Source organism: Hevea brasiliensis, unplaced genomic scaffold, assembly GCF_030052815.1.
Source record: "Hevea brasiliensis isolate MT/VB/25A 57/8 unplaced genomic scaffold, ASM3005281v1 Scaf7, whole genome shotgun sequence".
In the NCBI taxonomy this organism is placed as follows: Eukaryota; Viridiplantae; Streptophyta; class Magnoliopsida; order Malpighiales; family Euphorbiaceae; genus Hevea; species Hevea brasiliensis.
Window position 1 is genome coordinate 1,996,501 of NW_026615250.1, and position 26,329 is coordinate 2,022,829.

At 32.8% G+C, this 26,329-nt stretch overlaps 2 protein-coding genes across 2 annotated transcripts; both read left to right on the forward strand.

The window, feature by feature from the left end:
* LOC131177658 (uncharacterized) lies at positions 1-26,329 on the forward strand. Its single transcript, XM_058142740.1, has 13 exons — positions 1-61; positions 185-260; positions 429-505; positions 15,598-18,443; positions 18,621-19,091; positions 19,211-19,963; positions 21,124-21,959; positions 22,090-22,797; positions 23,012-23,476; positions 23,757-24,488; positions 25,125-25,946; positions 26,023-26,087; positions 26,202-26,329. The coding sequence occupies exons 7-12, from the start codon at positions 21,429-21,431 to the stop codon at positions 26,044-26,046; spliced, it is 3,282 nt and encodes a 1,093-aa protein (XP_057998723.1). The 5' UTR covers positions 1-61; positions 185-260; positions 429-505; positions 15,598-18,443; positions 18,621-19,091; positions 19,211-19,963; positions 21,124-21,428; the 3' UTR covers positions 26,047-26,087; positions 26,202-26,329.
* On the forward strand, positions 15,618-21,397 carry LOC131177705 (disease resistance protein At4g27190-like). The gene is made up of 6 exons (XM_058142814.1): positions 15,618-16,229; positions 16,278-18,443; positions 18,621-19,091; positions 19,211-19,963; positions 21,124-21,252; positions 21,311-21,397. Exons 1-6 carry the CDS (start codon positions 15,618-15,620, stop codon positions 21,395-21,397), a joined length of 4,218 nt encoding a protein of 1,405 aa, XP_057998797.1.

The following is a 26,329-nucleotide window of genomic DNA, read 5'->3' on the forward strand; positions in this document are numbered from 1 at the left end:
AATCTGCTAGCAATTGAGACTCACTGGCCTCTATTCATTATCAGAACCAAGAACAACTCAGGTACCTTATATGAAGGAGATAATCTTGTATTTTTTTTTTAACAGTCCTATGGCTGTGTTTTCAATGTAATGTAGTAAATCTAACTTAAGCAGAAGCAAACAAAATAAAATATCTCAGTTTCAGGCAAAAGAAGCAGTCATTAAGAATAAAAAATTTACACACGAAAGAAACGAGAGAAAGCCATGTTTATTCCAAGCAGGTTAGCTGTGTGCTTCTTTAAAAATAAATTGATTCCCATCTTTTCTCCCTTCTCTCATCTTCTTTCTTAGTTAGTTAGTAATAACCAATGACTAACCAAGTAATCCAACCAGAATTATATATTTAATATATTTAATTGTTTATTGTCTGACACCTAGTTTCTATACAGTATTGGTGCAACAACTGGGACTTGAAGACTTTGCCATCCATGATCAAAGCAACAAGAAGTTAAATCCTATAAAGAAAGTAATCTTTTTCCCTTTTTTTTATAATCCTATGTCTGTGTTACCTATGTGATGTAGTGGAATAATATTTTAAGCTGGAGCATAGAGAATAATACATAGATTTGATAGAGAACTTGAGGATAGATGGTATAATTGAAAGAAAACAAAATAAAGAGAAACAAAAGATCTCTAAAAACAGATAAACACTTTATAAAAACAAATCACATGTACTGAGTAGCAAAATTAGCTGTGAAATGTTATTAACCAACAACCAAATGACTTAAATGCAGCTATCCAAAGGGCACAAACTACTAAGGAAACAGAACTATAGTAAAAGAAAAGCATAATCCACTTAGCTAAACAAAGATAATCTCATTATCATTAAGCAGCATGATTTTTACATACCTTGGTCATCAATATATAAATAAGTCATTAAAAAAAGATAACATGGAGCTTATAATTACACGGCACAGATCCATGGTACCCAAAGTTGTATTTACAATTTAGGATAAGCAAGGCCAAATAAACAAAAAGATCCCAGGCCAAACAACATCCTAGAAGTAAGTTAGCTTTCAAAGTCCAGCAAAATAAAAATTTTGTCACCAAGAGGACAGAATCCCCAGCAAAATCCAAGAAGACAAAAGAAGGCAAAAAAACCACATCACCCCCACCAAAGAACTCCTAGGGAACCACATCAAATAACACCAGCATCCCTTCAAAATGGATGCCCAACAACCAAACAATTAAAAATCCTTGCCAGTAAAATCAGCCTACCAGCAAAAAAATTGAAGCAATAAATAATTGAGTGAGTTACAAATGAAAGGAATTCCTCATAACCAAAGTCATTGCACTAACTCATAAGTTTCTAATAATAGCTTGATAAGACAGATCAAAATAAATAAATAAATTGGCAAAAACAATAATATAAAATAAAATAAAAAAAACTAAAGTTTCAGTCTAAGCATGACCAAATCAATCTTTTCTGATTGCCTCTAATCGTTCTGTCCAAACTGATCAGGCTGGCGTGTAAAAATTTTAAACATACAAACATAAAAAATTATACGGCTTTAATTCCAAGATGATAAAATTAAATTCTCATGTTGTTTCCAATATCTGTGTTTCAACTGCTAATTACATGCATCATTGAAAAGATGACAACATGAAACAATTCAAGTAGGATCCTCTAAATTTAGAAGTCTGTTATTGAATTTAACAAAGGCTTCATAAGAAAGGATAAAAAAAATTTTGAGAATTAAACAATAGAACACAAAAAAATTTATTTTCATTCCCTCTGATCGTAGAAGCCACAACCGCATAAAAATTTGAACTTTGCCGAAACTAATTGCACCCATCATTGATGCAACTTCAAAAACCAAATACCAAAATATCAAAAAAATGGCAGCAAAATGAACTAAATTCAGTGCTCGGTTACTGAATCTGATGTAGGATTCATAAGTAAGCGGAAAAGAAACTCAATCATCAAAAAAGCTCAAAGGTTAAAAAGAACTTGAAGAATAAATATGGATACATAAAATATTGGCACTAACAAAGCAGACAACCCTAGATTTTTGACCAAGCATAAATCTAATTATTAAAGGATGAAAACCATGCCAAAATAATGCCTTCAATTTAGCCAATCATTCATTTAATTGGAAGGGCAGTCAATTAAATAGCTTGATAAAGAACAAAGAACAAATAAATGCTATATCATTAACAGGTCTCTCATTCCAACCTTTTTTACTGTCCCAGGCAACATAAATCAAGAATAGAAACCAAAGAGGACAAAATAAAATAAGCACACCAGTTAAAAAGTTAAAAGAAAGATGCTTAACTCCCAAAAACAAATATGGCAAAATATACACACATGAGCAGTGGAGCAAACGATAAAAGCCTTACTGATAAATCAAAAAATAAATAAAAGCATAACACAAATTAATAAAAAAATTAAACCTAATTAGAATAAAAGCAACTCATAAAACTAAACTAAATCTCAAGAATAAACCATGAATACCTAACCAAATTGCCACTGGAAACAGAAAAAAAAAAAAAGAAAAAAAAAACAGAAAACAGAATCCATTTGCAGAGAGACAAAGGAAAATTGATGTTAAAAGAGCAACACACCTTAAAACCCACAAACAAAGATTTTAGCTGCCAAGAAAAAGAAGCACAAAGAATCAGAATTAGTTATCTATGTATTGAAGGCAAACACAGTAAAATTAATGCATGACAGCTTTTTTAGCTTCAATTTCTGGAGACTCTTCTACAATTGATATAGTCAAACTAGCTCCCTAAATAATTCTTCTCAGCTTCTTTATTTGGATGAAACTTCACATCATCTTGCTCAATTCTCCCATGCTTTATATGACTTCTTACAACTGAAACAAAATAATTTTTGCTGCTAGAAGCATAAGAAACTTCAGCTTGATTTGCTTTTGAGGCAGTAACCATTCTTCTACCTTTGCCATTTGGAAATTTTGCAACTGGTTTAACCTTCTTGAACTCCTCCTTGATTTCATTGCAGCAAACATATAATTTTGAGCCTTTAACATCAAAAATAGCATAAAAAACAGCTACTTTGCATTGCCCTTCCTTTGTTTCAACGCCTGTACAATCACTTTTCCATACTGAAGTTTTCTTTTCATTTTCACCTTTATCACAATCAAGTATTTCAGATTTCAAAATTAAAACAAAGCTATTGTTCTCTAATCTTGCTTCAGCAACCTTATAATCATGTGAGTCATAAATGGAACACGTATCCCTTTTAAATAACACATAGTATTCCTTCTTTATCATTTGTGCAATACTAAGAAGATTTTGATCAAACTTTGGAATAAACAATACATCAGAAATGACCTTCATGCTTTTCTTTGTCTGAAGTGAAATTGAACCTTTGCCTTCAGCTTTACAATTTCTCCATTCCCAATCTCATTTTAGTCTTGATAGATCTATCCAAAAAGTTGAAAAAAACTTGCATCATTGGCCATGTGATTAGCCACTGTCAACATTCCAAATATACTTCTCTGTTGACTCACAAACTTGAGATGCAAAAAATAAGGATTCTTCAACTTCTTGTTGATCTTTGTTATGGAAAGTCAATAACTATGTTATGGAAAGTCAATCACTATATTATTTCTCTATATATTTTGTATTCTGTATTCCTATTAGGATTTCTTATTTAGGATTTCTTCCTAATTAGTAGAACACAATTATAGGAATCAATTGTATATATATACTCATGTACAGATTAATTGAAATCAATGAGAATCATCTCTTTCTACATGGTATCAGAGCAGGTCATCAATCTAGGGTGACTATTTGTTCTCACTACCCAGCTCAGGAGAGACCTTGGCCGCCGACCGGCCGTTTCAACCCCGATCAACATCGCCGGCGTCGTCTCAACCCCCTCATTCCACCACTGTGTGCTGTTGCCTGATCCAGTATAACCATTAAAGGACTTCTGAGGTTTGGCTCTCAGATCTTATTTTGGTATTTGCTTGATTTGTGATTTTGGGTTATTTTGCTGCTATAAGCACTTTGGATTAGCGTTTCGGTTAGTTTTATTTGTCTCAACAAATGGCAGACAATAAGAATGTTATTTCTGATGTGATTCCGGTGATGACTAAGATCACGGAACACAAACTTAATGGTTCGAATTACCAGGTGGAGTAAGATCATAGGGTCTATTTGCGTAGCATTGATAAGGATGATCACCTTACTAAAGATCCACCCACTGATGATACACGACAAACTTGGCTAAGTGAGGATGCTCGGTTGTTTTTGCAGCTTCGGAACTCGATTCATAGTGAGGTAATTAGTTTAATTAATCACTGTGAATTTGTTAAGGAATTGATGGATTACTTAGATTTTCTATATTCTAGTAAAGAGAATATCTCCCGTATTTATGATGTTTGTAAGGCATTCTACCGTGCTGAGAAAGAGGATAAGTCTCTCACGGCTTATTTTTTGGATTTTAAACGGGTATATGAGGAACTTAATGTATTGTTGCCTTTTAGTCCTAATGTGAAAGTTCAGCAGGCCCAACAGGAGCAACTGGCTGTTATGAGTTTTCTTGCAGGCCTTCCTTCAGAGTATGAGACTGCTAAATCTCAGATCCTCTCCAGTTCTGAGATTTTCTCTTTGCATGAAACGTTCACACAGGTCCTTCGTACAGAGAGTGCTCAATCTTCATAGCCTGCCAGTAGTGCTCTTATTAGCCGTAATCCAAATGGACAACAGGGTAATAGAAGAGGAAGTAGAGGAGGAATTATAGGCAATAGAAGTAATCAACGTAATGTAGAGGCTAGTTCTAATCAGGACTCAAGAGGAGTCATTTGTTATTATTGCCATGAGCCTGGCCATACAAAATATAATTGTCCGCAACTTCAGAGAAAAAATCAGCGATCACATATGGCAAATATGGCAGCAGAGAATTCTACAGTATCTTCCTCTGAGAAAACTATTTTGGTATCTGCAGAGGATTTTGCACAATTTTCCCAAGATCGTGCATCTCTAAAGCCTACCAGTTCCTCACATCGCGATCACGAGTCGTAAATCCACTACATGCCTTGTGTCTTCTTCATCCAAATGGGTTATTGATTCTCGTGCATGCATCACATGACAGTAATTCTAGTCTTCTATCCGCTTTCACCTAATCTCACTTTCTACATTACTTTAGTGATGGTTCTACTTCTTGTGTTATGGGTTCTGAATGCGAACCCGACTTCACAATTTCTTTGTCTTCTGCTTTGTGTCTACCAAAATTCTCTTTTAATCTACTTTCTACTGTTAGTAAACTTACTCGCACCTTAAATTGTTCTCGCTTTCCTTTTTCCGACCGGTGTTTGTTTCAGGATCTTACGACAAAGCGATTATTGGTAGAGGACGCGAGTCAGTGGTCTCTACATTCGAAAATCATGTACCGCCGCTTGTTTGCTCCAGTACCTTAACACCTCTTGAAGCTCATTGTAGATTGGGTCATCCTTCTTTGTCTACCATGAAGAAGCCGTGTCCTCAATTTCGCCTTTATCGACTAGAATGTGAGTCGTGTCAGTTTGCAAAACATCATCGTTTGCCTTTTGTGTCTAGAGTCAATAAACGGGCTTCATCTCCTTTTGAGTTAGTTCATTCTGATTTTTGGGGTCCTTGTTCTGTTACATCTAAAACTGGATTTCGTTATTTTATTACTTTTGTTGATGATTACTCTCGCGTTACCTGGTTATATTTAATGAAGAATCGTTCTGAGTTGTTTTCTATCTTTTGTGCCTTTTGTAATGAAATCAAAACTCAATTTAATATTTCTGTGCGCATATTAAGAAGTGACAATGCCAAAGAATACTTTTCAGCACAATTTCAGCCTTATATGACACAAAATGACATTCTTCATCAGTCTTCCTGTGTGGATACCCCATCCCAAAATGGCGTGGCCGAAAGAAAAAATTGCCATCTTCTTGAGGTAACTCGTGCTCTTCTTTTTCAGATGAAAATACCTAAACACTTTTGGGCGGATGCAGTTTCTACGGCATATTTTTTGATTAATCGTATGTCGTCTTCTGTCCTTAATGGGGATATTCCTTATACTACTTTGTTTCCTACAAAATCTTTGTTCCCTATTGAACCCCGTATTTTTTGTTGTACCTGTTTTGTGTGTGATGTTCGTTCACAGGTTACTAAATTGGATCCAAAATCTCTCAAATGTGTCTTCCTTGGGTACTCCCAGCTCCAAAAAGGGTATCGTTGTTTCTCTCCTACTCTTAATCGTTATCTTGTTTCTGCAGATGTCAAATTTTTTGAGTCCACTCCATTTTTTCCTCTATCATCTGTGTATGAGAGTCAGGGGGAGGAGGATGATCTCTTAATATATACTGTCTAACCAATGTCTAGTACTCTCCCACAGCCTGTTCTTTGTGTCTCTAGACCTACTCGACCTCCCGTTGTTCATGTTTATTCCAGGAGACTGGAGATTCCTGACTCAGATCCTCCACCAGCTACTTCGTTGTGAGATCCTGTACCTCATACTGATCATGATTCTGATCTAGACTTACCCATTGCTTTTCATAAAGGTAACTGTTCATGTACTTACCCTATCTCTTCTTTTGTTTCTTATAATCAATTGTCTTCTTGTTCTCGGTGTTTTGTTACTTCTTTAGACTCTGTCAGATCCCTAATACATTGATGAGGCAATCGTCTCATCCCGGCCGTGTGATGCTATGAAAGAGGAAATGGAGGCTTTAGATGCTAATGGTACATGGGAACTATTGCCTTTGCCCACCGGTAAGAAAGCTATTGGTTGCAAATGGGTATATACTGAAAGGTAAATCCTGATGGTTCTGTGGCTAGGTTAAAAGCACGCCTTGTAGCAAAAGGATATGCTCAGACATATGGGGTTGATTACTCTGATACTTTTTCTCCTGTAGCTAAACTTACTTCTATTCGCTTGTTTATCTCTTTAGCTACATATGATTGGCCCCTGCATCAATTGGATATCAAGAATACTTTCCTTCATGGTGATCTTCAGGAGGAGGTGTATATGGAGCAACCACCTGGGTTTGTTGCTCAGGGGGAGTTGGGTAAAGTTTGTAGGCTTCGGAAGTCTCTTTATGGCTTGAAACAAAGTCCTAGGGCATGGTTTGGGAGATTCAGTGAAGCAGTACAGGAATTTGGTATGCAAAAGAGTAAGTGTGATCACTCAGTATTTTATAGGCAATCTGAGGCTGATCTAATTCTCTTGGTAGTCTATGTGGATGACATTGTCATCACTGGGAGTGACTCTGCAGGTATTTCATCTCTTAAAACTTCCTCCAAACTCGGTTTCAGACCAAAGACTTGGGATTGTTAAAGTATTTCTTGGGTATCAAAGTTATGAGAAGTAAGAAGGGTATTTTCTTGTCTCAAAGAAAATATGTCCTCGATCTATTGACAGAGACAGGAAAATTAGGTACTAAGCCTTGTAGCGCACCAATGACTCCAACTTTACAATTGTTAGCAGGGGATAGTGAGTTGTTTAAAGATCCAGAGAGATACAGGAGATTGGTAGGAAAATTGAACTACCTTACATACCACTGCCCCGACATTGCTTATGCCGTTAGTGTGGTAAGTCAGTTGATGTGTTCCCTAACTTTTGCTCTTTGTGAAGCCTTGGAACAAATCTTGTGTTATCTGAAGGGCGCTCCAGGAAGAGGTTTGCTATATAGTAATCATGGGCATTTGAATGTTGAATGTTTTTCAGATGCCGACTGGGCTGGATCTAAGGTTGACAGGAGGTCAACCACTGGATATTGCGTTTTTATTGGAGGAAATTTGGTGTCTTGGAGAAGCAAGAAGCAGAGTGTAGTTTCTCGATCTAGTGCTGAATCCGAATACAGAGCCATGGCACAATCAGTATGTGAGGTAATGTGGATATTTCAATTACTAGATGAGACAGGTTTTAAGACCTCCCTGCCTGCGAAATTGTGGTGTGATAATCAAGCTGCTCTTCATATTGCTTCTAATCCGGTGTTTTATGAGCGGACCAAACATATTGAGATTGATTGTCACTTTATTCGTGAAAAGATTCAACAACAGATCATCTCAACAGGACACATCAAAACTGGAGAGCAGTTAGGAGATATTTTCACAAAAGCTCTGAATGGAGCTAGGATTGACTACATTTGTAACAAGTTAGGCATGATTAACATATATGCTCCAACTTGAGGGGGAGTGTTATGGAAAGTCAATCACTATGTTATGGAAAGTCAATCACTATATTATTTCTCTATATATTTTGTATTCTGTATTCTTATTTAGGATTTCTTATTTAGGATTTCTTCCTAATTAGTAGAACACAATTATAGGAATCAATTGTATATGTATACCCATGTACAGATTAATTGAAATCAATGAGAATCATCTCTTTCTACAATCTTCACTGAAATTGGCTTGCTGAGCAGATTGTTGTTGAGATTGATTTTGCTTTGCTTTGCAAAATCTTTCAATGTGACCTTGCTTCTTGTAAAAATTGCATTAAGCCCTTTTTTAGCATCTATTTTCACTATGATTTGTCTTCCCACAAGTGCCACAAGGTGAAAATTTTCTTTTCCCACTACTATCTCTGTTTTTAGCTTCAATCTCCTTTGTGCTTGATGAACCGTTTCCTTAGTTCTTGGCTTGGAAATCTTGAAAGGCTCCTTCAGTAACTTCTTCATTTCTTATTGAAGTTCTTTGCTATTGAGCCTAAAGTATGGTAATTAACTCTGCAATTGTGAGTCTCTTCAAGTCACATGACTCTTCAATTGTAGAAAATTTTGCTTCAAACTTGTCTGACAAAGAAATCATAATCTTCTCACAACTTTTCCATGTGGAAAATCTTCTCCAAAAAGCCTCATTTGATTCACAATCTCCATCAGTTTGGCAGAGTAGTTTTTTACTGATTCACCATCCTTCATTTTGAACATCTCATCCTCTCACTCCCTTGGAACTCTTCTTTGAGCTTGTCCCAAGCTTCCTTGACTATTTGGGCACCAACTATTCTTGGAAATATTGAATATGAAATAGCTTGATGAATGAAAGTTAAAGCCTTGTATTTCTTGGCACATTCATCACTATGATATTTGATTTGTGCCAAAGTTGGATTTGGTGGCAAAGGTGTTGGATCTCTTCCAGTATCTACTACATCCCACAAGTCATAAGCTCTAAAAAATGTTGTCATTTTTATAGGCCAAAAATCATAGTTCTCACTTGCAAAAATAGGTGGAGCGGGAAATGAACTACTGCTGGATAACCTCTCAAATTTTTTTTTTGTGAAACAACTCTCAAATCTCTCTTAAAACTCACAAAGATAGACACCCTTAAGATGGAAGCTCTGATACCATTTGTTGGATTTTTCCACAGTAAACTTATAAAGAAAATAGAGGTTTTCTCTCTTAAAACTCACAAAGATAGACACCCTTAAGATGGAAGCTCTGATACCATTTGTTAGATTTTTCCACAGTAAACTTATAAAGAAAATAGAGGTTTTCCATCTCACACAACACAAGATTAAAATTGTAGAATTCACACATTTCATTAGATTAGGTTGTTTATATAGCAGCAAAAGTAGTATAAAAAGCATGATTCATAGCTACTACAACAAGTTTTAACTTACTTCTTTCTAATCAGTCTCCTTAAATCAAGGAAAGACATACAATTACACCTTACAAGTTTGATAAAAGAATTTAAGGATTACAAAATGCAAATAATGATCTTTATATCTTCTAGAAAAATCTCAATACTGCAACAAAGACGTTCCATACACAAAACAAAAAGCTAGGGAGACAGAGGATCTCCTTGCCTAAGACCTCGACATGAAATAAATTCCTCGGTCATATCCCTATTCCATAAAACCCGCATCCAAACTCTAGACACACATCTCATAATTAACTGAATACAACTACTCGGCAACCCAGCTTAATGTAAAGTATCTTAAAGAAAAGACCAACTAATACAGTCATATGCCTTCTTTAAATCAATTTTAACAATCGTGTAGCCTTTTCGACCTTTCTTAGCTCTCATAGAATGCACCGCCTCTATAGTTATAACAATATTATCAACTATCTGTCTGTCAGGCACAAAACTGACTTGATTCGGACTCACTATCTGAGGGAGGAACTTTTTTATTCTATTAACAAGCACCTTAGTAATCACTTTATACACCACATTACACAAGCTAATGGGACGAATTTGAGCCATAGTGATAGGGTTCTCCATTTTTGGAATCAAAACTAACATAGTTCTATTCATTTGATCCTCCAAATGACCCCCTCTAAACCCTCTTCTAACCTCCTCCCAAACCGAATTACCCACTGTAGTTGAATACATATTTGATCTGCCGCACCACTGGTTCAACCAGTAGTTCGAAAACTTTGGATACAATTGGATCAGTCACTAATTTCACAAACTCCATTTGCTGCTTTTTATTTTTATTTTTTTCCTTGGGATGTGACCATCTAACATACCCAGAGAAAATAAAAACAGGGAGAGGTGAGAAGGAAAGCGAGAAATAAACAATTAACAGAACGCAACAAACACAAACAAAAGTGCTTTGAAATCAGATGAGAAATGGAAACCAAACAGCAAGTAATTTGCAAACAATAAATAAAGAAAATAATAGAAATAAACACCTTATGTAAGCGCTTAAAAGTTAACGTTTTTATTTAGATGTTTTGACTAAAAAAAATAATTTTTTAAAATTTTTTAATTTTTTTCATAACTTTTAATTTTAACAATTTTATCTAAATTATAAAAAATTATTACACTTTTTTTTAACTCCATTTTTAACTGATCCATATTTGAAAATTTATTTTAATATACATCGTGATATAAACATTATTAGTTATCTACTCAAATTTAATGGTTTTGTTTGCTGGCCATCCCTTCAAACATTGCTGTTATGTAATGTCTCATATTAAGGGAAATTTTAGAATACAATGCTCTCTTACTCATTAAAAAAAAAAAAGAAAATAAATAAAATATATAGGTCCTTCATATAATAAATAGAGTGAATTTCTCATAATTATTAGTAAGGGTGTATACACACCCAAAATACTCAATAATAATTGAAAAATATTGATAGGAGTGATCAGACTGAATATTTTAATCGTTGTAGACAAATTGAAAAATAGAATTATTGCAATATACTAAAACACAACAACAGTAAAAGAAAATGACGATTCTGCCCCTATTTTCTTTTTTTATTACTATTTTTTTGATAAAAAGTCTATTTTAACTTTTTAAAGTGTGATATAAATCTTTAAAATATTTTTAGATTCAAACAAACACCAAAAAGTTATAAAAAAAATTAAGTAAATCTTTTAAATTTTAAAAATAAATTAAATAAATTCTTTAATTATTTTAAAAATAAATAAGTTTTTTAAATTTTAATAATAAATAGAAAAGGATTGAGCTACAATTTACTTTTAATATAAATCCAATCAAAATTGTACACAAAAATCTTTTAGTGTATAGAATTCTCGTTGATAATTCTGTGTTTCTAATTCGCAACATTCTAATAGGTATCTGCTACATTCTAGAATATATTGATAAATTATTTTTTTGCTAAATGATTCAAAAAAAAATCTCTATGGATTCAAGACACTTTTGTATATAAACTTCTTGAATAATTATTTAAATAAAAACTTATCAATTTACTTTAGAATGTAACAAATTTTTATTAGGATGTTGCAAATCAAATACGTAAGATTACATATGAGAATCATGTGCACTAAAAGATCATATATAACATTGACTGGATTTATATTAGAGATAAATTATAATTTAATTTTTTTATTTATTTTTTAAAAAAATTAAAAAGCTTATTTATCTATAAAATAGTAAAAAAATTTAATCAATTTTTAAAATTTAAAAAAATTATTTGATTTTTTTTAAAAGTTGAAGAATTTAATTTTTTATAATTATCTAACATAACTTTAAAATTTAAATAGACCTTTTACCTTTTTTTTTTTTTATTTCTATTCCGAATATAGCATATGCTGCTGGCCTACACTTAACCCACTGCACGGCGCACTTGACAAGTACAATTTCCTTTTTACTTTTTTTCTTCTCTCTTTACAAGACTTTTCCTATTTTTTCTTAATTTTAAATGTGTTAATTTTATTTTATTTTAATAATATATTATATTTAGTTATTATTATTTTCATTGAAATAATTTTAAAATAATTTATTTATGGTAAAATGTAATTCATTATTCTAACAATAATATTGTCATCAATTTAGCCTATGGCAGTTTCTTATTTATCATGTCTTTACTTTAATTTTAGTTTATATATTTTTGAATAGTTTTACATGCTACCTTATTTGTTTTTATTAGTTAAATCTTCTTAATTAGGAGGAACACTTAAGTCCCCTTCAAATTTTTATTAAAGTGTTCTACTTTATCAATTGAATTTTTAAATTTTTATTTTTTTATTTTAATTTTTTTAACCATTTAAGTGTTAATATACGAATTTAATTTTTTTTATTTTATTTTCTGTTATTATCATTTTAAATTTTAATTATTTGACTATTTAATAATTAAATTTAGCATTAATTATTATCTTTACAAAGTAAATTTTAAGATGACTCCAGATAAAATGGATTTTAATTTATATACTCAACTCAATTCAACTAAACCTTTATCTCAAAAATTTAGAATCGGTTATATGAATTCGCTTTCTCTCTCTAAACGATTTTGGTTTAAATCCTCAGAAATGTGTAACGCTTCTAGGTCATGTTGTATTACTCTCCTCCAAGTCAGTTTAGGTCTACCCCTTCTTTTCTTTCTATCCTCTAACCTAATGTGCTCTACTTATCTAAATGGAGCCTCCGTATATCTACGCTTCACATGACTAAACCACCTCAATCTCCCTTCTCTCAACTTATCCTCAATTGGCATCACTCTAGATCGGTCCGGTTCGATTATACCAGTCTAATTAGATCGGTCCGACCCGATCTGGTTCGATTCAGTCAGTTTGATGCAGGGCACTCGAAATTAAATTTTTACTCTGCCTTGAGATCGAAAACAAGACCCAAAAATCTCGAAAAAATTTCAGAAAACTTAGAAAAATTTGTAGAATTTAAATATATTTTTAGTTTTACCACGTGGTCTTTAAATAAATTTTCAAAAATCATCAAAGTTTTATATTTTCGGAAATCGAACCCGATTTCAAAAAATTCAAAAAATTTCAAATAATTACCTAAAATTTAAATAAAATAAAATATTAATATCTACCCATAAAATAATTAATTTAAAAATTAGAGGTGTTACAAAAGAATCACACTACTAATATATGATTAGTGGACTAAACAACCCATTTTTTGGCCTAGAGGTAATTATAGGTTATTTTATTTTTTGCTTATTTTGTCTCTAATCATTTATATTGAGAAAAAAAAAAGTTCATATCCTTCTAGGGGAATAAGGTTCTTGACTGCTTGTCATTATAATTGCATCATTAATTATATTTTTTTAATCAGAAGAAAAAATACAACATATGTTATACTTATAATCAAATAAAAGTATAATTATGAAAACAAAGTCTCTTTTTTTAAGGAAAAAAAAATCAAGTCTATACTTGTGCACCAAAGCGTGTAATAAGAGATTAACCATATATTTCTTAGATTTATATTTTAATATACAAAATAAAATTGATATTAAATTTATATTGTTATGTTGTTAATTATAAAATTGAATTATTAAAGTAAAATTGATCATTAATCTTATTAGTTACATGAAAATTCACTTCACAATAGAATAGGAGATGAATTATTATATGATTGTTTGATAAATTACATTGAAAAATATATATTTATAAATATTGACAAAGAAATTATTATGATTAATTAGATTTCAATTAATAAAAAAATAAACGATAACCATTGTAATTTACTTATAATATCTTATTAACTTCTAATTAGAAATTCTCTTATCAATTTATGTCTATTTTATATATGTTATTTTTATAAATTATATATTTTAATTAGACCCTCTCAAAGGAATTAATGCCTTCATCACTGCACATACATCAAATAATTTATAATTTATAATTTATAATTATTTTAATTTTGTACATTTAAATACAAAATTTAATTATTTAAATTAAAATTTTAATATTTATTTTGGTTAACTCAAAAACAATATTTACTGAGTTAAAAATTATTTTTTGTTATTTTATAATAATATTAAATTTATGATACATATTTATATTATGTATATGAATAAATATTTTTATAATTTAATAAGATTATCAAAATTTAAAAAATATTTCCTTTTTAAAAAAAATTATTTTTTTAAATAATTTAATTTTCTCTTTAGTAAGAAAATATTTGCCTTTAACTTATTTCTTAAAGATCTCAATATATATATATATATATATATATATATATCAATATTCATAATAAATTTAAATATATTTTTATTTTTGAAAATTATATTAATATATATATTTAAATAATTATTTACTGAAAATTATGTATAAAATTTAAACATTTATTTTTTAAAAACATTTTTTATAATTAAAATATAAAAATTATAATAATGATACTTCAAAAATCACCACGTGGCATGTATACTTTTCTCTTTTACTTTGTTATCCTTTCTTTGTTATTACTAAATAATTTAAAAATAATAAAAAATAATTTTTAATCACCTTATTTCAGATTTTAAAATTAAATAATATATATTTTTATATATTTTATCAAATACAAAATTATGCCAGTTATTATTGAAACTTTTATTTATTAACACTTTAAATAAAATTATAATTAATTAATAATTTTATTATTAACAAGATTTTATAATTTGATTTTGAAATATAAAATATAAAAAATAAATATTAAATTATATTATTATAAAATAATAAATAAACTATGTAATGCTTAAAAAAAATACTAGTGATTTAGTAAGACCAGACTAGCAATAATGGAGATGGTTCACAGGTAAGTAATTGAGCAGTAAATTAAATTTTTTACATAAAAATGTATTATAACACTTAGCAATAAAAATTTTTATTTTTTAAAATATATATTATAATGTGAATATAGGCAGATTCAATCATCTCTCTTAGATTCTAATGAAAAAAAAAATATTTAGAGTTTGTTTATTATGAATTCAAGATAAATAATTAATAATTTTACTTATTTTATATATAAATCCCATCATAAATATTATATCTCATGTATATGATGGGTCTAAGCAAGATTTTCTTTAAATCGGAAACCTCATTAGTATCCTTTAACTTCCCATTCATGATTTCTACCAATATCTCAGCAATCTTCCTTCTTTTTTTTTTATAATTGTAAAATGCATTAAGAAAACCCAGATTACTTGTGTCTCAGAATTCTATGATTTTGATTATCGTTTTTATTTAAATTTATAGTCAGAAATAATCTTTATTCTTTTGTGTCGTTTATTTATGTTGTTTTATTTATTTATTTATTTATTGTTTGCAAATTACTTAACCTTTTGGTTTCTATTTATCGTTTGATTTCAAAATAGTTTTGTAGTTTATTGTGTTGTGTTAATTGTTTATTTCATTGCTCTTCTTCTCACCTCTCTTTGTTTTTATTTTCTTTGCTCATCTTTGTTGCTCACTTCCCAATCAAAAATAGTCCCTTCACAAAAGCAACAAATGGAGATTGTGAGTTCCATTGCATCCAAAGTTTTCGAGCTGTTGGTTGATCCCATTGTGCGTCAGATCAAATATGTGTTCAACTACAGTGGCAACATCCACAAACTTGAAGAAGAAGTTGAAAAGCTCACGCATGCAAAACAAAGGGTTGAGCACACTGTGGAGGAAGTTAAGCGCAATCCAGTTGAAGAAGTTGAAGCTGATGTTCCGAGGTGGTTTACTAAAGTGAATAATGTCACTGAAGATGCTACTAAAATTCTTCTTCGACATGAAGACAAAGCAAAGAGGAGTTGCTTCATGGGATTGTGTCCTAATTTGATTAGGCGCCACCAGATTAGTAGAAAAGCGAGCCAAGCTTTACCAATCGTTGTTGAAGCCCGAGAAGAAGGAAATTTTGAGAAAGTTTCCTACCGCATCACACCACAGGGCATAGGGGCAGTCAAAGGTTTTGAGGCCTTTGAATCAAGAACATCAGCCGTGGAGCAAATCATGAATGCTTTAAAGGATGCTGATGTTAATCTCATTGGAGTGTATGGAATGGGAGGCGTGGGTAAGACCACGCTAGTGAAACAGATTGCTGCACAAGTCAGGGAATACGGAATCTTCAAATTGGTGGTTATGGCAACTGTAACTCACAATCCGTAATTGAAAAAAGTTCAGCAAGAAATTGCAGATTGGTTAGACTACAAATTTGATGTGGAGTCTGTTGAGGTACGAGCAGCTCGGTTGAGTGAGCGAATCAAGAGAGAAGAGAAAATTCTCATAATTGTAGATGATATTTGGGCAGCAATCAAACTGGAGGAGGTAGGAATTCCTTATGGCCTTGATCATAAAGGGAGCAAGATACTGATGACGTCAAGAAATCAATCTGTGTTGTTGGAAATGGGAGTACAAAGAGATATCTTGCTTGAAGTTTTACAGTATCAAGAAGCATGGAATCTATTTGAGAAGATTGTGGGAGATCTTAAAGATTCCAACTTACGACCTATAGCTATCGAAGTCGCAAAGAGATGCGCAGGCTTGCCCATTTTAATTGTACCAGTAGCGACGGGATTGAAAAACAAGCAAATGTTTGAATGGAACGAGGAGTTGGAAGGGCTTAAAAAGTTTGATGGCCAAGGAGATAAAGCGAGAGTTCACTCAGCCCTAGAGTTGAGTTACAAATTTTTGAGAGATGAAGAGAGGTCTTTGTTCCGACTTGTAGGACAGCTCCCACCTCAGGGTGGGCACCTAATTGACTTGTTGAAATATAGCATGGGGTTAGGCTTGTTTAATCAACGCACCACACTAAAAGCAACAAGAGATAGACTACTTAAAGCAATCAGTGATCTTAAAATGTCTTGTTTGTTACTGGAAGGCGACAACCATGAACTAGTCAAAATGCACGATGTAGTTCACCGCTTCGCAGCCTCAATTGCATCCAAGCATCATCATGTCTTTACTGCAACATATGAAACTGAGTTGGAGGAATGGCCGAATAAAGGCTTCTTTGAACAATGCACATCAATCTCCTTGCCATATTGCAAAATCCCTAAGCTTCCTGAAGTATTAGAATGCCCAAAACTCGAGTCATTTTTTATGTTTAATAATTCCTTGCTCAAAATCCCGGAGAATTTATTCAGTAGAATGGAAGAGCTCAAAGTCTTGGATTTGACGGGAATGCACTTGTCACCACTGCCTTTATCACTTCAATGCCTTGAGAACCTCCAAACATTGTGTTTGGATGGCTGTGTTTTGGAAGACATTTCTGCAATCGGAGAGCTAAAACAGTTGCAAGTTCTTAGCTTCGTTCGATCTACCATTGTTCGGCTGCCAAGTGAAGTAAGGAAATTGACTCGTTTGCGACTTTTGGATTTGAGGAGATGTCAAGGACTTGAAGTGATTTCGCCAGATGTCCTATCAAGGTTAGCCCAGTTGGAGGAATTGTACATAGGGGACGGCTTTGTGCAATGGAAGGGTGAAGGACATGATGACCCAAGAAACAATGCTAACCTGTCAGAATTGAAGCTTTTGTCAAAGCTGTCCACTTTAGAGGTACATATCATGGATGCAAATATCATGCCCAAAGATTTATTTTCTGAAAAACTGGAAAGATTTAGAGTATTCATCGGTGATGAGTGGGACTGGGACTGGCACGAGTACGAGAGATATGCTGATTACAGAAGCTTAAGAACGTTGAAACTCAAGCTTAGTAGAAGCGCTCTGTTGGAGAGGGTAAAAGTGTTGCTGATGAAAACTGAAGATTTATATTTGGACGACCTAACGGATTTAAGAAGTGTCCTCTATGAATTAGACGACCAAGGTTTTCCTGAGTTGAAGCATCTCCATGTTCAAAATAGCCTTGGTATTCAATATATCATAGACTGGATGATAATGGGCCATTCCACTGCTTTTCCGAGGTTGGAGTCATTATTTATTGACAATTTGCATAATTTGGAGAAGATCTATTATGGGCCTTATATGGTGGGGTCTTTCAGCAATTTAAGAAAATTAAAGGTGGGGAACTGTAATGCATTGAGGAGTCTCTTTTCATTCTCTATGTTTAAAGGCCTTGGGAAGCTTGAAGAAGTGGATGTGAGTAGTTGCGAAATTATGGAAGAGATAGTAGTTGAGGAAGGTGAAGATGATGAGGAAATTAATTTGACACAAATACGATCCTTGACATTGGATAATCTACCTCAACTTACAAGCTTTTGTTCGCAAGGCCAAGAGAAGGTGTGCTCTGCATCCCAAAGAAAGCAAAAGGAAGCAGCAGTTGGTACAAGCTCTAAAGAAATTGTATGCGAGGACGAGATTGAAGCTCCGTTGCCACTTTTCAGCAAAAAGGTTTGGTCCACATCTTATTTCTGTTTTCCGACTTATCTTTTTTAGACATTTTATAAAAAAATAAAAATAATTCATTCTAGATTAAAAAGTAATTTACTCTAATTCTTTCTAATATTTTATTATTTTTCATATTTTGCCATTCTTTTTTTTAATTGAAAATAAAAATTATGCCTGCAGATTGAATTCCCTAATTTGGAAGATATCAAATTGTCTGGGATTAATGTGAAAATGATATGGCCTAATCAACATATAGAATCATCTCTATATATTGAAAAATTAACGACCTTGATTGTGGATGGCTGTGGGAATCTAAACTATCTATTCACATCCTCTATTGTTGGAAGTCTCGCACAACTCAAAACACTTGAGATATGTGAGTGCAAATCCATGGAAGAAGTAATAATTGCAGAAGGAGAAGGTGAAATGATGAGCAAAATGCTATTCCCTAAACTACACTCGCTGAAGCTCAAAGGTCTTCCAAGAATTGTAAGATTTTGCACAGCTAACTTAATTGAATGTCCCTCCTTGAAAGTGCTGCGGGTAGATAACTGCCCTCATCTACATGCTTTTCTCTCTACTTGCACAAGCAAAAATGTGGGAACTAGCAGCGGAGTTACACAAGCGAACGCAACTCTCTTTGATGAAAAGGTTCTAAACTATTTATCAATTCTTCCTTTGTGTCATATTTAAATTATTTATCTATTTTTTACCTCTCATATTTAAGGGTTAATCAGGCTATTATTAACACCATGAAATTTGTATTTCAGGTGTGGTTTCCTAATTTGGAGGAATTGTATATTATGCACATGCATAAGTTGGAGATGATATGGTGTGAAGAACTCCTAGCAGATTCTTTTTCTAGATTGAAAGTGCTACAAGTACAATATGGGAAACAACTACTGAAAATTTTTCCATCTAAGTTGTTGGGTCGATTCCTTCAAAATCTAGAATCATTGGTTGTAAAGAATTGTGATTCAGTGGAAGAGGTGTTTGATCTCCGGGCATTAGTAAGAGTAAGCGAAGTACATGTTGTAGAGCGCAGTCAATTGAGAGCTTTGGACATACGGGACCTTCCAAATTTGAAGCAAGTATGGAACATGGATCCTCATAGGATTCTCTCCTTCTATAACTTACGCCAGCTGTATGCTTGGAATTGTCCAAATTTGAAAAGCCTCCTCCCATTTTCAATAGCTCTAGGTCTACCACATCTTGAATTGCTTAGCATAAATGGATGTGGGATGGAGGAAGTCGTCGCTAAGGAGGAAAGAGTAGAAGCGATTACCATTAATCCCAAGTTTGTGTTTCGTGGACTAAAGACCTTGGTCCTTCGCCAATTAGAAGAATTGAGGTGTTTTTATTCAGAAAAACACAGTTTAGAATGTACACAGCTAAAAACTTTACGTGTGTATGGCTGTAAAAAATTGAAAACTTTCAATTCAGAATCTCAAGAAATACTTATGGATGGGCAAGAGAGCCAATTGAAGATTCAAGTTCCGCAACCCCTTTTCGCATTTAGAGAGGTACGACCACTACTTTTGAATAATTCCAGTCATAGTTTATGGACAAATGAATACCATTGTTGATTATATCTAGAATGAAATAGCAGTCTCCATTTTAAGAATTTGCTGAAATTTACATATCCTTTTTAAGAATCTGCTTACACGTAAACACTACAAATTATTAACTTTTTCTAACAGCTGATATGGCATAATTTTCCCACAAATTTAAAATTAAAAAATTCAAAGCATTTAATGGTAGAAAATTACCTGTTGTCATCCTTTTTATTTTAATTTACAAGTTTAATTAAATTGTTGATATATATCAACAATTTAATTAAACTTGTAAACCTGTTGATAAACTTGTAAATTACCTGTTGTGGCATAATTTACCTGTTGATACAACAAGTTTAATTATTTAATTAAACAATTTACAAATTGTTGATACAACAATAATTCAATTGTGGCATAATTTACCTGTTTGTCATCCTTGTATTCCAAAATAATTAAATAATTAATTAACTGATTGAAAAGTTGATTGTTCGGTGCATGATTTCATTGCATAATTTGCCCTTGAATGAATTGTTTGCTTTCTTTTTAAAGGATGATTGTTTATTTATTTTTTTTTAATATTATAATAGTATGTTATATAATCTAGAACATTGAGGTTTATGTATATATATATATTTTTTAAGATGTGTAAGTTTTCTGGAAGAATTTGGTATAATACTTTAATGTCTCCTGATTTTTATTACTTTAAATAATAGAATTTAGTAATATTTATATTTATTATTGAATTCTTTTATCAATGTATTATTGTTAGCCCCCAATGAAATTTATCCAATATTTGGAACAGAACATTGTTTGAGGCTATCAAAGTAATATGTTCTTTATCACAATCATATAGGGTCTATTTCTCTGATCTCAATGAAGACCTTTGAGAAATTACTGCTCAGAGAGTATGTTATAATTTCTCTGTAAAATTGAAAAATTACATGAAAATTAAATGGTTTTGTTTCCTCATTAGCTTTCTTTCATTAGGGAAATTTTTCAGTGCGTGATTTCATTGCACAGTTTGCCCTTGAATGAATGCCTTTTGCTTTATTTTTTGTTTTTCAGTTACGATCACAAGTATAGTCAACTTGGAACATCAATTTCTACATTTTTTTTTGAATGATTTACAGATTGTTGGCAATTTGGAGCAATTAGCGCTAAACAACGAGGACATTGCAATGATACAGCAAAGCCACTTTCCAATAGATCTCTTTTTCAAACTAAAAATTCTCGTTCTGCAAAGCTTTCATGATGCTTCAGTGAATTTGCCTTTTAATATTCTTCCAAAATTCCCAAATTTGGAAAAGCTTGTTTTAGGCAGCTGTTATTTCAGAGAGTTACTCCCACATGGTGTTGTTAGTGAGGATGCAGGGGTTCTCTTGCAGTCGCAGATACGATTCTTAAAGTTGGATTTCCTTCCTAATATAAGGCATATATGGAATCAAGATGCCAACCTGTCCCATTTCTTCAAAATCTTGAAACCCTTGAAATATGGAGGTGCCATCGTTTGACTAATTTGGCACCATCCTCTGCAACTTTCAAAAATCTTACGACTCTGGATGTGTGGAAATGTCAAGGATTGTTGAGCTTAATATCATCTTCTACTGCTAAAAGTATGGTCAATCTCACCACAATGATCGTAATAGAAAGCCATAAGGTGGAAGAAATTGTGTCAAACGACAGAAATGATTCCCAATCCCAAAGTGAGATTGTTTTGTGGAAATTAAGAACTTTGAAACTTCTCTGCTTAAAAAGCCTCTCAAGCTTTTGCTCATCAGCGAATTGCGCGTTAAAATTTCCGTCTTTGGAAGAAGTAATTGTGACACAGTGCCCCAAAATGAAGATTTTTTCTCAAGGAGCCATAAGCGCACCAAAGTTAAAGAGAGTAAATTTGACACAAGAAAGAGATAAATGGCGTTGGATTGGAAACCTTAATTCCACTATAATACAATTGTATGCAGAAAAGGTTAGTTCAATATAATCTACCCATCTCCTAATTCCTAAATTGTGTGTGCCCCATTTTCTTGTAGAGAACTGCTAGATAACCGAAGTAATATTTGCTTGTATAATCACTATTCATTGTTCTGCTTTGGTAGGTTGGATTCAGTGGCCTACAACATTTGGAACTCTCTCAATTTCCTGAACTAAAAGCGGTATGGCAAGATAAACTTCCATTCAACTTCTTCTACAATTTGAGTAGGCTGGTTGTAGACGAATGTATGTTTCCCTCTAGTTCTGTTCCCTCTGGTCTGCTACCCATTTTGAATAATCTGGGTAAGCTTGAGGTAAGAAATTGTGATTTTATGGAAGAAGTTTTTGGCTCGGAATGGGAAAATGCCAACAGTGTTGTTGGGCATTTGTCCAAGTTAAATGAGTTGGACCTGATAAATCTTCCAATGTTGAGGCGTCTCTGGATTGAGGTTCCTAACGGAATTTTAGACCTCAGAAACCTTAAACTGCTCAAAATCCACAATTGTAGCAGTTTGAGAAACATATTTACTCCTACCATCTGTTCTAGACTGGAGCAACTCCAAGTGCTTGAAGTGAAAAGTTGTGCCATGGTTAAAGCAATCATCACAGAAGGCGTAGCGAAGGAAGAATCTATGGAGGAGATCATATTTCCTCTACTGAACTCCATTACTCTCGAGTCCTTGCCCAACTTAATCACTTTCAAATCTGGAAGTGGTACTGTGCATTTTCCATCTCTAAAAGAGATTACTTTAGCTGATTGCCCAACCACATTCAATTGTTCATTTTTCAAGGAAGCAGCCCCAAATGCAAACGATGGAATTATTGAGCCAAAGGTTGGTATTCTATTTTCAGATTGTTAAGAACTTGATTCACTTCAAGGATCCTTTAATTTGTACTATAATAAATATTAAACAAGAAGTGATTTTACTCGTAACCCATTCAGACACCATAATTTGAACGTTAGTTATATAGTGATTAGTAATCGTTTGAGAAAATCTGTTCTGTGACTATATATATATGTGATGAAGCAAAAAATTTTCACTGCAGGTATTTTTTCCTAATTTGAAAGACTTGAAACTGTCATCAACTAAGGTCGAGATGATATGGCACGCTCAGCAGTTGGAAATATGTTCTTATACTCAGAATTTAACTAGCCTGATTATTGATGGGTGTGGTAATTTAAAATATTTCTTATCACCATCAAGTGTTGTGCATCTGAAAAGACTTGAGATATGCAATTGTAAGATAATGGAAGAAGTAATGGTGAGGGAAGGATTGGAAGAAGAAATAGTGACAAAGATGTTGCTCCATCAACTAGAGTCCCTGAAGCTTAAAGATCTTCCAAAACTCACACGATTCTGCACTAGTACTTTAGTTGAATGCCCTGCCTTGAAAGAGCTGTGCATACAAAACTGTCCTCAAATGACCACATTTGTCTCCAATTATGCAACTTCAAACATGGCATCCGGCAGTGGACTTGAAATTATAAGTCCTACTCTCTTTGATGAAAAGGTATGCAGTCTCTTCCCATTCCATTGTTATCGTTAATTGCTCCCGATGTTACAACATACCCATGCTCCTCCTTTAGGATTGGTGTTGTAATTGGCCTAAATTTTAATATTTGATTAAAAAATAATTTTATTAGTAAATTGTATATTTCAAATTTGAACAATGTTGGATGGTCTAAATACAGTGCTATGTTAGTTTTAGGGGATCTGCGATCCCCGGTTGGGTATGAGTCAAAATGAAATTATCAAGTCTAGTTTATTCAGACTATTGATTTTTGATACAGGTTGCATTCCCCAACTTGGAGCAAATGCAAATTCTCAACATGGATAATTTGAAGATGATATGGCACAATGAACTCCATTCAGATTCCTTTTGCAAAATGAAAGTACTTGAGGTGAAATACTGCGAAGAACTACTTAAAATTTTTCCATCCATGTTGCTGAGAGACCTCCAGAATCTTGGGGATTTGGTCATATGGAATTGTATTTCACTGAAAGAGGCGTTTGATTTGCAAGAGCTGATTAAAATGAAAGAAACAGTGGCCATTCAATTGAGAACTCTGTCCATTGCAAACCTCCCAAATTTGAAGCATGTATGGAATGAAGATCCTCTGGGACTTGTGTTGTTTCATAACCTAAGTTCAGTGCATGTTATGGATTGTCCAAATCTAAAATTTATTTTCCCAGCTTCAATAGCTAAAAATCTGCCACAACTCGAAACCCTGCATATAAGAAGTTGTGGGGTGGAGGAAATTGTTGCTCAGGACCAAGGATTAGAAGCAACTTCTGAATTTGTTTTTCCTTGCTTAAAGTTCTTGACTTTTGGGGAATTATATGAGCTCAAGTGCTTCTACCCAGGAATACACACTTTGGAATCTCCAATGCTAAAGAGCTTAGCGGTGAATCATTGTGAGGAAGTAAACATTTTTTGTTCAGAATATGAGAACTTGGTAGAAAAAAATAAAGAGTGTCAACTCATGACTCAAGTTCTGCAACCACTTTTCTCGTTTAGAAAGGTATGGGCTCAATCTCCCTGACAAGCTTAAAATCTTTCTTTGTAATGTTTAAAAAAATTTTGGTATTTTTGGACTTAAGTAATATCTTCTCATACTCAGCATAAAATTTTAAGTGTGACACTTATACACTAAAACTGAATAAAACATTAATTTTTTTTTTTACATATATATATATATATATATATATATATATATATATATATATATATATATATATATATATATATATATATATAAAGCATTGGGATTGAATTTGTACTTTAATTTTTTGAACACACACCTCGTTTAGTTTAAGGTGAAAAAAAGAAAATGAAGTATTTATATTCATTTTTGCACTATTTATAAATTTAATTTAGATTATTGATTTGTTAATTAATATATGTCTATAATTTTAATAATATTTACATTGTTAGGTTATTTTGAAAATAAATTATTTGTATAGAATTATAATTAAGTTTAATGGACAAATTTATTTAGAATTAAGTAATTATAATTAGTTCATAATAACAAAGTTGATCGTGTAGCTTAATAGTCATTTTTTCGGTTAAAAGTGTGCAAAATTGCTATTTCTTATATCTGCAAACTTTCGGAGGCAACTTGAATTTTTAACATGTTTTCATCTGATTACTTTCATAGATTGTCCCCAACTTGGAGCAGTTAACACTGTCAAGAAAGGATGTGACAATAATATGGCAAAACCAGTTCCCAGCAGACCTCTTTCGGAAACTCAAAGTCGTTGAGATTCATTGCTTTCATGATGAATCTGAAGTTTTTCCCTTTCATCTCCTTGAAAGATTTCGGTGTATGGAAAAACTTGTAGTGGCTTGTAGTCAATTCAAAGAGTTGTTTTCTTATGAAGGTTCTATTGGTAAGGAAAAATATGCTGAGATTCTTAGACAGATACGGCACTTAGAATTGCTTAAGCTTCCTGATTTGACGGATATATGGAACCAAGACTCCCAGTGGGACTATGTTCTTCAGCCTCTGGAAGATCTTGTGGTTTCGGAGTGTAACAGTTTGATTACTTTAGCACCATCCTCTGCTTCTTTCCAAAATTTGACGACTTTGGATGTATGGAAATGCAATGGATTAGTTGGTTTGTTAACATCCTCAACAGCAAAAAGTCTGGTGCGGCTCACAATAATGATTATTAAAGAATGTGATGGGTTGAAGGAAGTAGTTGCAAATGAGGGAGAAGAATCGAAAGAGGATATCATCTTTAGCAAATTAGAAAGTTTGGAATTTGATTGTTTGCCAAGCCTCATCAGTTTTTGCTCAGCAGATCACAGCTTCAAATTCCCCTCTTTGACAAAAGTAATTGTGAAGCAATGCCCTAAGATGCAGGTTTTCTCAAAAGGAGTCTTAAGCACACCAAGGCTGCTAGGAGTAGAAAAAGATAATCAATGGCACTGGAATGGCAATCTGAATGCCGCTGTACAACAATTATTTGCAGAAACCGTATGTACTTGTTAATCAAATTCCAGTTCTCCTAAACCATAGAATAGATACATATTAAAGTTTGAAATCATAATAGGTACAAGATGACCAATTGGATTAGAATGGAATACTGAGGCCTTGGTACAATTGTTTGCAGAAATGGTACGTATGTTTTAGTTTGTCAAATTCGCAATTCTCTTAAGCCATAGAATAGATACCTGCATTCTCTTCTTGATCCTGACATTGTTATTCCAAAATTTGTTGGATGATGTACAGAATGCCATGGAACATTGACCCATCCATTATGTGCTCAAGCTGAAATAAGGCCAAAGCTGGCTCTTTGTAGGTGATGCAAGCCACAAAATATCCATATTCCTTAAATCAAATGCAGGTTGTCAAAGGGC

Excerpts from the sequence above, each read along its gene's own strand:
- LOC131177705 (XM_058142814.1), top strand. The coding sequence starts at position 15,618 with ATGGAGATTGTGAGTTCCATTGCATCCAAAGTTTTCGAGCTGTTGGTT. Across the intron at positions 16,230-16,277 it reads AATACGGAATCTTCAAATTG|CAAGAAATTGCAGATTGGTT; the intron begins GTGGTTATGGCA and ends AAAAAAGTTCAG. Across the intron at positions 21,253-21,310 it reads AAAGCTTTCATGATGCTTCA|GCAGCTGTTATTTCAGAGAG; the intron begins GTGAATTTGCCT and ends AGCTTGTTTTAG.
- LOC131177658 (XM_058142740.1), top strand. The coding sequence starts at position 21,429 with ATGGAATCAAGATGCCAACCTGTCCCATTTCTTCAAAATCTTGAAACC. Across the intron at positions 23,477-23,756 it reads CTACTCTCTTTGATGAAAAG|GTTGCATTCCCCAACTTGGA; the intron begins GTATGCAGTCTC and ends TTTTTGATACAG. Across the intron at positions 25,947-26,022 it reads AACAATTATTTGCAGAAACC|GTACAAGATGACCAATTGGA; the intron begins GTATGTACTTGT and ends AAATCATAATAG.